At 38.6% G+C, this 13,233-nt stretch overlaps 1 protein-coding gene across 1 annotated transcript in view; it reads right to left on the minus strand.

The window, feature by feature from the left end:
- LOC126416112 (cadherin-99C) overlaps window positions 1-13,233 on the minus strand; it is a 627,926-nt gene that overhangs the window by 6,357 nt on the left and 608,336 nt on the right. Inside the window, exons 25-28 of the mRNA XM_050083623.1 lie at window positions 11,974-12,195; window positions 11,531-11,627; window positions 8,941-9,073; window positions 8,320-8,461 (exon numbers count right to left, since the gene is read on the minus strand). Of these exons, the coding sequence (XP_049939580.1) occupies window positions 8,320-8,461; window positions 8,941-9,073; window positions 11,531-11,627; window positions 11,974-12,195 (594 nt within the window). The remainder of the gene's footprint in view (window positions 1-8,319; window positions 8,462-8,940; window positions 9,074-11,530; window positions 11,628-11,973; window positions 12,196-13,233) is intronic.

Raw genomic sequence — 13,233 nt, forward strand, 5'->3', positions numbered from 1 at the left:
TTTTAAAATTATGCTCTGCCTTCTACTTTCATAAAATATTACCAAAAAGTATTTACCTATTTTTCGGTTCTTATCCCTCAGAAGGTTACAATGACATCACAGGAAATGAGAACTCTTGGAGCTCTTAACTGTATTGGCGCACTTTCTACTTTCACTAGGATGGACACAATCATCATGAAAATGCCTTTGGGCTGTTGTGCTGATAGACCACTTACACTTCATCTTCTCTGTACTTCATCTTCTCTGTACTTCATCTTCTCTGTACTACAGGTGATCCTTCTGAACTCTTTATACACTCATTCCCATAAACAGCCTCTTGGAGGGGAGCGAGAGGTACTCATGTTGTCACAGGTATTGCTGAGTAAGTGTATTATGTACTCCTATATGGATCTTACCTTTCATTATGCAGCTCTCCTAACTTGACAGTTACATCTCAGATGACAGTTAGGTGTCATAGCAGTAAGTTTATTCATCTCAGGATCAACTTTACAAGAACACTGGATGTGTCATGGTATTACAGTTTAAGAGCAATTGAAAACATCTAATTTGTATTTACAGGCATTTACTTGCATGCACGTCCAGTTTGAAAAGGATGAGACAGACTGTTGGTTTTGGTATTATAGTAGGAAACATCCTGGCATTTCCTGAAGTAATATGGAGATTCCACAGAAAACTGAGATTAGGGTCTTTGTACATCCCTGCCAGATAAGATAAACTCAGGATAGCTGGATGAAGATTGGAGCCTTCGTCCTTTTGAACACAAGGGCAGTCTGTTTAAAACGGTGCCACCACCTTCTTTGCTTTTATCCTTGGTGTACACAACTATTTTGCAAAGAAGTTATTTTCACTGTAGACACTGCTCACATATTATTTTATGATGTAACACTACACACACTGTAAGCTGATGTCAGGAGTATACTGATGGTGTTTGGTTTCCATATGTGTCTGCATCTGCCCCTCTGCTAGCCTGGACAGGGTGTATACGACCCGGGAGATCCAGAAAAAACCCGGGAATTTTTTCGTCCGGGAGAAAACCGGGAAAAACCCGGGAATTTTTTAGAATTCCAGGAATTTTTCATTGTTTGGTTACCAGTTAAATTTTTGTGATTTTGACTGGTAATAACCAATACTCTAATGAAGGATATTATTGTATCCCGCTTCTGCAGAATAATACTGCAGCAACAAAACATGAACGAGAGGAAAAAAAAACGAAAATAAAACTTAAGTTGCAAAGGAAATGCGCCATATACAACAACAAAACACAGTGCTCATACAAGCGTCTGCCAACCAAAGTGTGTCAAAGGCTTTAGGAAGAATATGCAGTGCTTCCTAACAACATATTGCCTCCAATGAGCAAGACGTGACAGTCTTTTTACATTAGATTCATTTGAGCAGTTGCGGGCGAGCTCTTGCGCATGCACAGTTGAGTCGCGTCTGAGTAGTATTTTCTCCCGCTTCTGGCTACAGAAGTGTGGCTGGGTGCCACTATCTAGTATTGTCCCGGTTTGGAAATATCGTAGATCCAGGGCTGATGCACAGAGCAGTCTGAGTTGTAGTGGGGAGGTGGGTAGTCTCCACGTGACCTGTGTTTACGTTTAGTGATTTTGATGTTTCCTCTTCGTTTATTGCTCTCACATTAAATGAAAACAAAACGAATTTCTGTGGGCAGGAGCTACCAAATGAATTAAAATACGTTCGCATGATTACGGAAGGCTAAAATATGTTGTTAGTTTCAGGTTTTATTTCCACCTTTCTGACAGTCAAACATTAATCGCCTTGCAGAACAATGAAGTTATTTTTGGCTTTTATTAGTCTTTTGCACCGAGGCAGTCAATTTATTTGAAACAAAGTGTTTAATTTCACACTGTTAGCTAGTTTCAACTGTTCGCTGCATTTCAAGTGCATGTTTTCCATCTTCTAGCTCGTATGGCATTATGCCATAATAAAGAACCAAACATGAGATAATGCAGTACTAGTACTCAAGAAAATTTACATCCGAATCTGGACATACGATAGTCCACTTTAAGGCGAATTATGCATTTTAGTATGGTTCATGAAATTCCGATGCTCTTGAAGTATCCTTTGGTGTCTTGTTTCTTTTATGACATAATGCAAGATCTTTTAATGTTTTACACGTACGAACATGCGGACTTCCTGAGTCAGCGTAGCTGCGCAGGCACTGTGACACCTGTTATCTGGCGCTATCTGGCAACTGCTGAAATGAACCAATTTCTAACAGGTCATGGGAAAATATTGCGAATGGTGGTTTGAATAGTATTACTTTCAAAGTAAATTTCCTTTTACACAAGACGAACTATGTGAGAGAATGTACGATGAATTTCTTAAATCACAGAGCGTTTGACTCTCATTTAAAAATCAACTCTTTGAGGACAACCATCTAGAAGAATTATGAGCCCAGAAGATCAGACATTTACGTCATTATTAAAAATTTTACTGGCACGTTTGTGTGATGTATCTTAAAAGTGTAACGCGTGCAAAAAGATCAGCATTATATGTGGAAGCTTAGCTTCTCTTGCAGCTTATTAATCTTAGCGACCAATATTATTTGTGAAAGCTTTGTTTTTCTTGTAGCAACACTATGTATATTAATTTAAACCATTAACTTTTCTTTTTTGTGTGTTCGCACTACTTAAGAGTGATCTTGCTATTGGCTGACTACATCACATGTCCTATGCTGCCATCAGCTGGTGAGATCACGTGACATGAGGTATGACTGGCTTACAAAAGCGCGTCGCAATCTTGATTTCATTGCTTCGGAAAGTAACATGAAGTGTTTGGTGGAATTCGAATTTATACCTCCGTGACACGAAAAAATGCAACATACCTGTTGCTGCACATTAAAGATCTTTCCAAACTGTGTTTGGAGTGCTAGTTCTGCAAGGTTTGCAGGAGAGCTTCTGTAAAGTTTGGAAGGTATGAGACAAGATACTGGAAGAAGTAAAGCTGTGAGGACCGGGTGTGAGTCGTGCTTCAGTAGCTCAGATGGTAGAGCACTTGCCCACGAAAGGCAAAGGTCCCGAGTTCGAGTCTCGGTCAGGCACACAGTTTTAATCTGCCAGGATGTTTTATATCAGCGCACACTCCGCTGCAGAGTGAAAATCTCATTCTGGAAACATCCCCCAGGCTGTGGCTAAGCCATGTCTCCGCAGTAGCCTTTCTTTCAGGAGTGCTAGTTCTGCAAGGTTTACAGGACAGCTTCTGTAAAGTTTGGAAGGTAGGAGACGAGATACTGGCAGAAGTAAAGCTGTGAGGACCGGGCGTGAGTCGTGCTTCGGTAGCTCAGATGGTAGAGCACTTGCCCTCGAAAGGCAAAGGTCCCAAGTTCGAGTCTCGGTCGGGCACACAGTTTTAATCTGCCAGGAAGTTTCACTAAGAGAGTACTTTGTTGAGAATTGTATTGCTCAGAGAGCTGTCCAGTTGCAAGGTAAAGTGTCATTAGTTGTCTAAGTATAGTGACCATAAAAAAATAACCATTGCAGTTCCATGCATTGTGTGAATTTTCAGGAGCAAGTGAAAGTGGTGAAAATGTATATTACATATCAATGGCAAGAAATATTACCTGTCTGAAGGATTCTTGTCAGTCTGCACAATTTATTCTACCTGCTCACATGCAAGGATCTTGTGCCATTAGGGTTAACATATACATCTGTTCCTTTCTTTTCTTATTTCTCTTTTTCACTGTATTATGAGGTTTTAGTTCTAGTAGGATACTAATGGGTTTCTGATACTGAAGATAAATGAGCTATCCAATGGCCAACTATTGTGCCTCCTTGATCCACTGAGCATTGTTGGGATGTGGGCAGTTGGTAGTTTGTGCGATGTGTGAGGGTGCGTAGTGGTATGAAAAAGGGGAAGGGGGGAGGGGGGGGGGGGGGGGACAGCCTTCCCCAAGAGAGATCACCTTGGATAAAAATGTTCAACATTGTACTAGCAAACATCGTTACATGTATGCTTCCCCAACCAGTAGATAATTAAACAATTACAGGACTAACAAGGAATAAACAGATTCATTTGATCTAGACACATGGTCATTCCATATTCTGATCCACATGCTTGTATGTGTAGTCATGTGTCGCTCAGTGTTTTGACATGACACAAAAATATCTTTTGTGTCCCTCTAGCCTTATATGTCAACATGACACTCAGGATACATAATTTTTGGTGAATTATTATTTACCAACAGTGAACAATAAACTGAATGTTATGTGATGTCAGAGTGGCTTTGTGAAGAAAGATGGAAAGACACTTCATGTGCAGATATTACTCACTCAAGTGTCATTCCAAGGATCTATGTTGGGTAGTGATTCCCCTACAAGAAGTGGTAACATAACCTCATGCCATGTCAACCGCAACACGAGCAACACCTGGGATCTAAGCGAATGACCACAGGAGTCCATTTCCAGTAGCTCACCAAACAGCTGGACATCACTGCTTCATATCAACAGAGTATGGGATGTGATGACACAACCACAAAGACAGAAACCTGTGTTTCCCCAGTCTTTTAGTAGGAGACCATGCCAACTTGTTAGTGCACTGCAAAATTTCAACTGAAGCTTCTGTATTATTATTATTACATAAGTTGACATTTGTCACTGTGACAAACATCCAGTATGTTTCTTAGCAGCCGGTAATGGTGTTGAACTGACAATGATGCAGTTGTCTTTAGTATTTTAGCCTTAGCCAGGTGACAGATAACATAGGGAATTTGTGCAAAGATTTTGACAAAGAGGATTGGATTGTTGTAGTAGGTGGAATGGGGAACAGCCTGGCTAATGACAGAAATTACAGTACTAGCAGAGACAAGGATGAAATAGGAGTACCGACTACACGCAAATGTGAGTTTTGAGGTGGTCTTGCAACGCCATGACCAGTCCTGGGTAACCACTGCTGTGAGCTGTGTGAACACTGTGTTGAATATGCTGCCGCAGACTGAAGTGAAATCTCATACAAGTGCAATGCCTGTTGTAACAAGAGGGAGATGGGGATATATTAGACATAGCATAACCTGAAAAGGAGATTTATAGGTTGGCTGATGTTCTTGCAGAATATGAGTGAGGGCCACCATCAAACGAAGCAAGATCTCTGTGGTTACTGGTGTCAGAAGGGCACTTTTTTAGGCTAGAATAAGGATTCAGGCAGCCTGTTTTGAAACAAGTCAGAATTACAGAAGAGCCTCACAACACACTTAACAGTGTACAAATATGTAAGGTTAATTTCATCAGAATTTTAAAGGATTGAGTAATACAGTAGAAGAATTTGTCTCTTTGGAAAATTTAGAGAGCTCTGAAAAGATAAGACATCCCATGCCTATCTGAGCACACATAACCATATGATTACGTATGTTACATATAAAAGATTACACTCTAGCATATCACTCATGTAGAACTAATACAGGAAAAGGAGGAGTTGTTACATGCTGTATATTAAGACAGAAAACAAGTTCAAAAACACTGAGACAAGTAGATCTTGTAGTGATCAGCACAAAGGAGTGTGCGCTTGTGAATTAATACCGAAAAATTGTTCACACTTAATTGTAACTGTACATAGGTCCCCACTGCCAAATTTTGAACTGTTTATGAGGCATTTTGGTTGCTTACAATGGTATCTGTCAGACAGCAGCAAGCAGTTAAAAGTCTGTAGTGGCTCATGTAGATCTTCTAAAGGATTCTGATATGAACAATGATTTGTAAACCTTTCTGGATCCTGCTGTTTGATCTCAGTAATTAACGTTCCAACATTGATGGATAAAGACAGCATGACTGTAAGTGATAATGTTTCCTTTGGTGCAGCTCAAAGCAAGAAAATAACTGTTTACCCAGTAACAAATGCTCCCTCTGACCATGATGCACAGATAGGATAAAAAAGATAGTGTCATTTTTTAAATGACAATATACAAGAGATGGCATGGGAAGAAAATTCATAATGAACCAAATGCTGACATTAAATTTAATCTATCCCATGGTAAATTCATATCATTATTTCAAAACAGCTTCCTGCATAACATAATCAGAAAGGATGTTAAACAGCCATGGATCATTGGAGGAAAGAAAAAGGGAAATGTATCTGTTGGCAAGAACAAATAGTGATGCTGCAGCAGTTGTACACTACAAAACCTACTCAGAATTACAAAGAAAATTATTAAAAACTCAAACAATATGTATGTAATACAAGAAATCAGTAATTCCAACAACAGACTCAAGGCTACATGGAATGTAGTGAAATGAGATCCAGGACAATCAGCCACAGAATAGGATAGCATCACTATTCAACTTATGGGGGGGCTATAAGTGATGAGTAACAGGTAGCAATATTTTAATAATCATTTCTTAAATATGCTAGAAAGTATGTGGATGAACAGTTAAAGAGAAAAATCACAACAGTGTGCTGAGGAAGCAACTCTCATAAAATTCGGTCATATTCTTCATAACTTCTGCTTCTGAAGTTAAGAAAGTGATATAGTCTCTCAAAAATAGAAACACATCTGGATTTGATAGTGTTTCCAATAGAGTACTAAATATTTATTTCCATATAATAAGTCTATCTTATCTGAAATATATAATGCATGACTAACTCACGGCATTTTTCCAAAGAGACTGAAATATGCTGTTCTTAAACCCCTCTATAAGATAAGTGATAGGAGAGAAGTTAATAACTACCAACCTGTTTCACTACTGATATCATTTTACAAAATTTTTGAGAAGGTGATGTATTCTAAAACAATATCTCACCTGAGCAACAATAATATCTTCCGAAAATCACAGTCTGGATTTCAGAATTGTTCTACTGAGAATGCCGTTTATATGAAGTTTTACATGCGTTAAATTACAAAACTGCACCGGCTGGTGTTATCTGTCACCTCTCTAAGGCATTTGACTGTGTGTGTCACAATATTCTCCCACATAAATTAAAGTTTTATGGGATTGATGTTATAGCCAAACAATGAATAGTATCATAACTAACCAAACGAATTCAGAAAGTTGTTCTTAATAGTTTAAGCAATGTAGTCTGAGGACATTATTCTGACTGGGCAGACATCATATGTGGGATTCCCAAAGTGTCAATCTTAGCTCCACTATTGTTCCTCAGATTTATAAGTGATATTCTACGTAATACACAACAACCAGGATTAGTTCTTTTTGCAGATTAAACTAATATTATAATCAATCTGAGCATGCATACAGCAACAGATGAAATGGTAAACGATGTTCTTAAAAGCATCATTGACTGGTTTTCTGAGAATGGCCTCAGCCTCAGTTTTTTTCTTTCTTTTTTTTTTTTTAAAAAAAGGGCACAACAGATTCAGTTCTGAAAATCTAGAGGTACTAAACCAATTTTATGTACAACACATGTTGACAAAATAACAAATGATAGTTTTTGGTGCCCATATTGATGAGAATTTTGACTGTAAAAAGCACATTTTAGAGCTGCAAAAAGAACTTAGTTCAGCTACATTTGCACTTAGAATCATTGCAAATCTTGGTGAAATACACGTCAGTAAGCTGAAATATTTTGCATATCTTCTTTCAGTATCATAAGGAGTAAAGTTTTATGGTGGCTCATCTCTAAGAAGAAAGTCTTCATTGCTTCAAAAGGTGCTGTAAGGATATCATGGGGTGCTCACCCATGACCATCTTGCAGACATGTGTTTAAGGAGTTCGGCAATCTGACTACTGCTTCACGGTATATTTATTCCCTCACAAAGTTTGTTGTAAATAATCTATTGCCATTAAAAAAGGAATTGTTCTGAGAAATAGGGAGCTGATAGTCTTTTGTGGAGTATACAGTGTGTTGACGATATTTGACAAGTTACATGACAATTTTTGACATGTAACGAGTGTGTGGCACTGCCCAGATATGCCTTAGAGAGGAATTCAAAGTGTCAGTGTGCAACAGCATGCTCACAATTCCTTTGGTGTTGAAGGATTGAGTTGCTCTGTGAGACATACTGAGCCAACATGATTTTAACACTATTGGGTGCGAGTTTTGATCTGAAGTGTAGTTAATTTTGGAATACATAATTACAGTGAAGAATAAAGGGGATATTTAGTGATAATGCCTCCAGTTGAGAGCCATCACCTTCCATTTTGCCTTGTAGTTTATGTTGGGAATGTCCAATTTTTCTTTTTTCTTACACAGACTGATTTTAAACTGTAGAATGCAACTTTCTTTACATCCACTGTCTCACTGAGATGATCAGTTCAATTCTTCCTGTTCCAGTCTATAGTATTTATTTTTGTCCTTTGTTAACCAGTACACATTTATATTAGGAAGAACACTGGAAAATTTTCTACTTCATACCTTTGATAAACAGGATTTGATATGTGAGGAGAATCCTGACCCATGATATTGTGCTCACTTTCATTCCTGTGGTGCCCACCTCCCGCTATACTGGAGGCACGCGCTGTTGTGGCAGCATCAGAACTTACAGGACTCTGCTGGCCTGTAAGTGATATAAACATGAGTCATTTCTTTACCATTCTTTCTCTGAAACTGAATAACTTTACAACATATGCAATGGATACACATAAATAACTTGGAATCAGAGTTAGTGGCCAACCAGCATTTACTTCCAGTAGAGCCAATAGACACATTTAAAAGTGACAAACTAATTCTACCTTTAGGAACCATCAGTTTCATTGGTTAGAAATGAGAGGAGGTCTGTCAGACCCCAGCATGGGAGGAGCCTGCCTGCAGTGGCAATACGCAGGAACTGCATCACACCCTCACAATGTGCCAGGGTCTGACTGACCTGCCATTCCTTTCTAACCCATGAAACTGATAGTTCTGAAAGCTAGGACTAGTTTTTCTCTTTTAAATGCATTTGTAACCACTGGCCAGCAATTCTATATGTTTACAGTTTTCTGTTTCTTAAGTGAATCTCCCATTTGATACAAACATAAAATAATTGGTAGGACATACCTATGCTGTCACCATTTTCTTTTGTTATGTAGCTCACATTGTCTAAGCTGAAAGCATGATTTTTACTGCTAAAGTCCAGTTGTAGATCATTGTAACTGTCACTGTCATCCAGTGGGACACTCATCTGCAGAACCTGAAATGTGAAAAGTGTGTGTTGTACAATGCTGATGTGAGACCTGCATTTTGTTTTCTAGTGAAAGGTCCAGAACCATCAGAATACACAAAACTGAAGTTTTCATCTGTGATGTGTACAGCTGTGGCACATCAACTTAAATGTTAGTAGTTAAGGCCCTACCTATCATTAAACATTAAGTTGATGAGCCACAGCTGTGTACACTATTATTGTTATTTGTGAATAACTGTGTAATAGAGATTTTAAAAAAATAAAACTGACATTATGTCAACAGTGAATTTGTTGCAACAAACATTGGAGAACTACCACACTGCTTATAAAATACCATTTGTTCGAAATCTACACAATCTTACATTACTAGCATCAGTTTGTCTCAAACAGCAATAATTCTGATTTGGTAAAAAGATCAATTGAGAAATAATTCAACCTTAATATAGACTAACAGAGCCTGAAGAACTTATTATTTACCACCTGCTTCTAGTCTGTCACCAAGTTTCTTAGCGAAAATGAACATTGTACATATATTTAAGAATATCGTTTAATGGAATGGAACATCTGACTTTTAAACATTGATTGTATATCAATGTATGTTTTTATATTCCTCTTTAAACTTATCATTCTTACTATAATGGCATATGAATTAATTTATGTAGTACACAGTAATGAGCAGCTGAGTCAGCGGTGCCTGCTTTGTTGGAGCAGAGCATTTCTACCGCAATAGAAAATGGAATACTTCGACTTGTTATTTTATTCACACATTGCCAGTTGTTGTACTGGCTCTCAGTATGAGATTCAAATACATGATGAGAGAGACACACACAACACCAGCATACCTTACGGTAACCAAATTATGGGACTCCATGTTTCGGAAGATTGTACGGGCACTGGGCTTTTCACACATCACTGTGTCAACGATGTATTGAAACTACCTCGATGGTGAAAAAATCTCTGCAGCCGGAATCAACTGCCCCAATGATAAGCATCACCATTAACTATAGAAGATTCTTACTGTTGACAGACAGAGCATAGTATACAAAATAATTTTGTCGATTCAATAGAAGACAACAACAACAACCCTCTTCCGTGTTACTGATTACAGAAGATACAGCCTCAAATGTGTATGTTTAATCCATGTGAACCTTTGTCAGCTGCATATCACAGGATGCAGATGTCAGTATGGGAAAAGAAGCATTGTTGGGGGATTCTCTATGTTTGTAAGTAGGTCACCTGTTCCGATGGATACCTAGGACACCCTATGCAAAGGAATAGGAAGCCCCTGTCTATTTGTTCAGTAAATGGCTGCATGCTTTGGACACAGGTGATTACATGTTTGTAACAATGTTCCACTGTACCAAACAATGGAAAATCCAGGATGGAATGTAATAATACGAGAGAAGGAAAGTTGCTACTCACCATATAGTGGAGATGCTGAGTCGCGATAGGCACAATAAAAAGATTCACACAATTACCTGCAATACATCCTATGTTCCCGTAACCCTCCTGGCCTCAACCTTCGTTAGTCACTGTCCTCACCCATCCAGCCCCCCCCCCCCCCCCTCCCCGTTCCCGTTCCCATTCCAGCAATACAGAGCCGTCATTTCACTGCTACACCCAGTCTTTTAATTTATTTTTATTTTTCTCTTTTCCACTACTTACCCTCTCCTCCCTTCGCACCTTCTCTCCTGTCCTCCATCTAAACTGCAACACTTCACTGTCCGCCACTCCCACCATACTATCCCTCCCCCTCCCCCTCCCTGTCCCAGCCGCCTCCTTAACCCCACCCAGTCGCCACTCCCATCGTGCACTGGTGCTGCTGATCACAGTGTAGTTTCAGCTCTCTGAGACTGCAGATGTGTGAGCAAGTTGCGCTTGTGTGAGTGTGTGTGTGCATGTGTGTATGTGTGTCTACTTCTGACAAAGGCCATAATGGCCGAAAGCTATGATTGTGTGAATCTTTCTATTGTGCCTATCGTGACTCAGCATCTCCACTATATGGTGAGTAGCAACTTTCCTTCTCTCTATTGTTACATTCCACTGTACCAAGGATTTCAAATTGAGCTGTGCAGTACACCATTGTCTTGCAGCTGGTACGTCTGGCACCTAGTAATGACATCACATTCACCATTCCACTGCTGGGCTCACAACTTATCCTGTTTTCTTCTGTCTGATCTTTCATGCTGCATTACACCACAGTTGCAACACACTATATACAGGCTCCTATTTAACAAAAGAAAAGAAAAATACACATGCCCTTCAGCCTTTCTTCACAGTTCGACACACACACACACACACACACACACACACACACACACACACACACACACAACACACACAGCCCAAGTTGAATTTGCTATAATTTAAGTCCAGTCATTTACAACTCATTAGCTATATTTAGTTTTCTATATATTTAGTGAATATTTCTATATATTGATTGAAAAACTTAAGTATTACACAAACCTGAGTTTCATATTCCTTAAGATTTGGTTCAACAAACACTGGATCATATCTCGGCACAACATACATTCTTTGCATTCTTTCTTTGTAAGCTTTGTACCTGTAGAGCAGAAAAAGTATTGTTTACAGGAACCATTATAGTGAATTTGTTGGTATCATACATTACTAGCACTACACTTATGTAATATATCATTTCACAAAGCTTTCAGAGTACATTAATTTATAGCCCATATTGTTGACCCATGTCTCGTTGTGCCATTCTTTGGCAGTTTTTTCTTCATCATAAAAAAAAATAACAAATTGCTTTGAGTTGGTACATACCTCAACCATGAGATGCATATGTATATTGTTCCAGTTCTGCTTCATATTTCTATTTGCTATTCTTGAATGATTGTTTCCTTTACTCTTATAAAAAAAATAACAAACTGCTTTGTATTGGTACATACCTTGACCATGAGATACATATGTATATTATTCCAGCTGAGCCAAGTATGAAGATTATACAAGCGATTATTATGAGAGCATATGGGAAAACATCCCATGAAACAGCTGAACCCTTCTGAAGTTTCATGACCATTAATGGACCATGTATCCCACTGGTTGTGGCTTGAAGAGTACTACCGATATCTCTTGTAATACTTGATTTCACAGCAGCATCCATTATTGACCTAAAAAATTTCAAAAACTGTCACTTACATCAAGGATGAAAACCAAACAAAAATTATTTTGTAATTCAAACAACTATAGCAAGGAAAAGAGTCCTGGAAAATGCCATGTTTGGTAGGAAAGCTAGATACAAGTGGTCAGCAGTTATACAGAGATCGTCTATGGCTTTTACAGCACACTCAAGGAGTCTCCTTGAATTGGAATAAGCTCTTTCAATGGTTGTAACATGGATCACAGAGTGATTGGGCAAATCACACGACACATTCTGAATAATCTTAATACCAATGTTATCAAATTGGCAGATTCTTCTGCTAACACTAACACTAACTGCACAGTGAAATAATGTGATGAACTTGGGAACAAAGAAGTGAAGATGGTTATCCACCACATTACCACAATGAGCCTAATCACACTTCCACAGAATGTTTCAGCAAGCATTGTGCTGAAAGGGAATATACCTCACTAAAACCTTCATCCTCCTGAATGGTTGGGTTCATCTTTGGTGAACTTGTTTTGGGGAGTTACACACTTTGTGGTATATATCTAGCAGCATGTGGGTATAACAATTTCTTACAAAAATGTCAAAGTAAGATTCTGGTAACAAAGCTTCAGGCAACAAAGCATTTTAAAAATGATCGAACTTCGAATGCAATGACGATTATTGGGAACAGTGATCAATCGGCATCACAGGTATCTGATGCTGCCAGACAATAAGAATCTACTGAAACAACTTACTCCAACATTTTCTAACTTAGTTAGGGTGCTATAAAAAATTTTATAATATATATTTTTTATCATATTCAATGCAGCCAGGTGATGTCACTGACAACTACTGATATTATTTTTATAGAAGCCCAATTGCCATTTTCAAGGCATAACTGCAGCAAGTAAGTGCTGTGCAAGGGAATTTAAAACCTTGGTTTGCACATAAACTCTGGAAAGGTAAACACACACACACACACACACACACACACACACACACACACACACACACACACACACAGAGAGAGAGAGAGAGAGAGAGAGAGAGAGAGAGAGAG

This window comes from Schistocerca serialis, chromosome 8 (genome assembly GCF_023864345.2).
Source record: "Schistocerca serialis cubense isolate TAMUIC-IGC-003099 chromosome 8, iqSchSeri2.2, whole genome shotgun sequence".
Classification (NCBI taxonomy): domain Eukaryota; kingdom Metazoa; phylum Arthropoda; class Insecta; order Orthoptera; family Acrididae; genus Schistocerca; species Schistocerca serialis.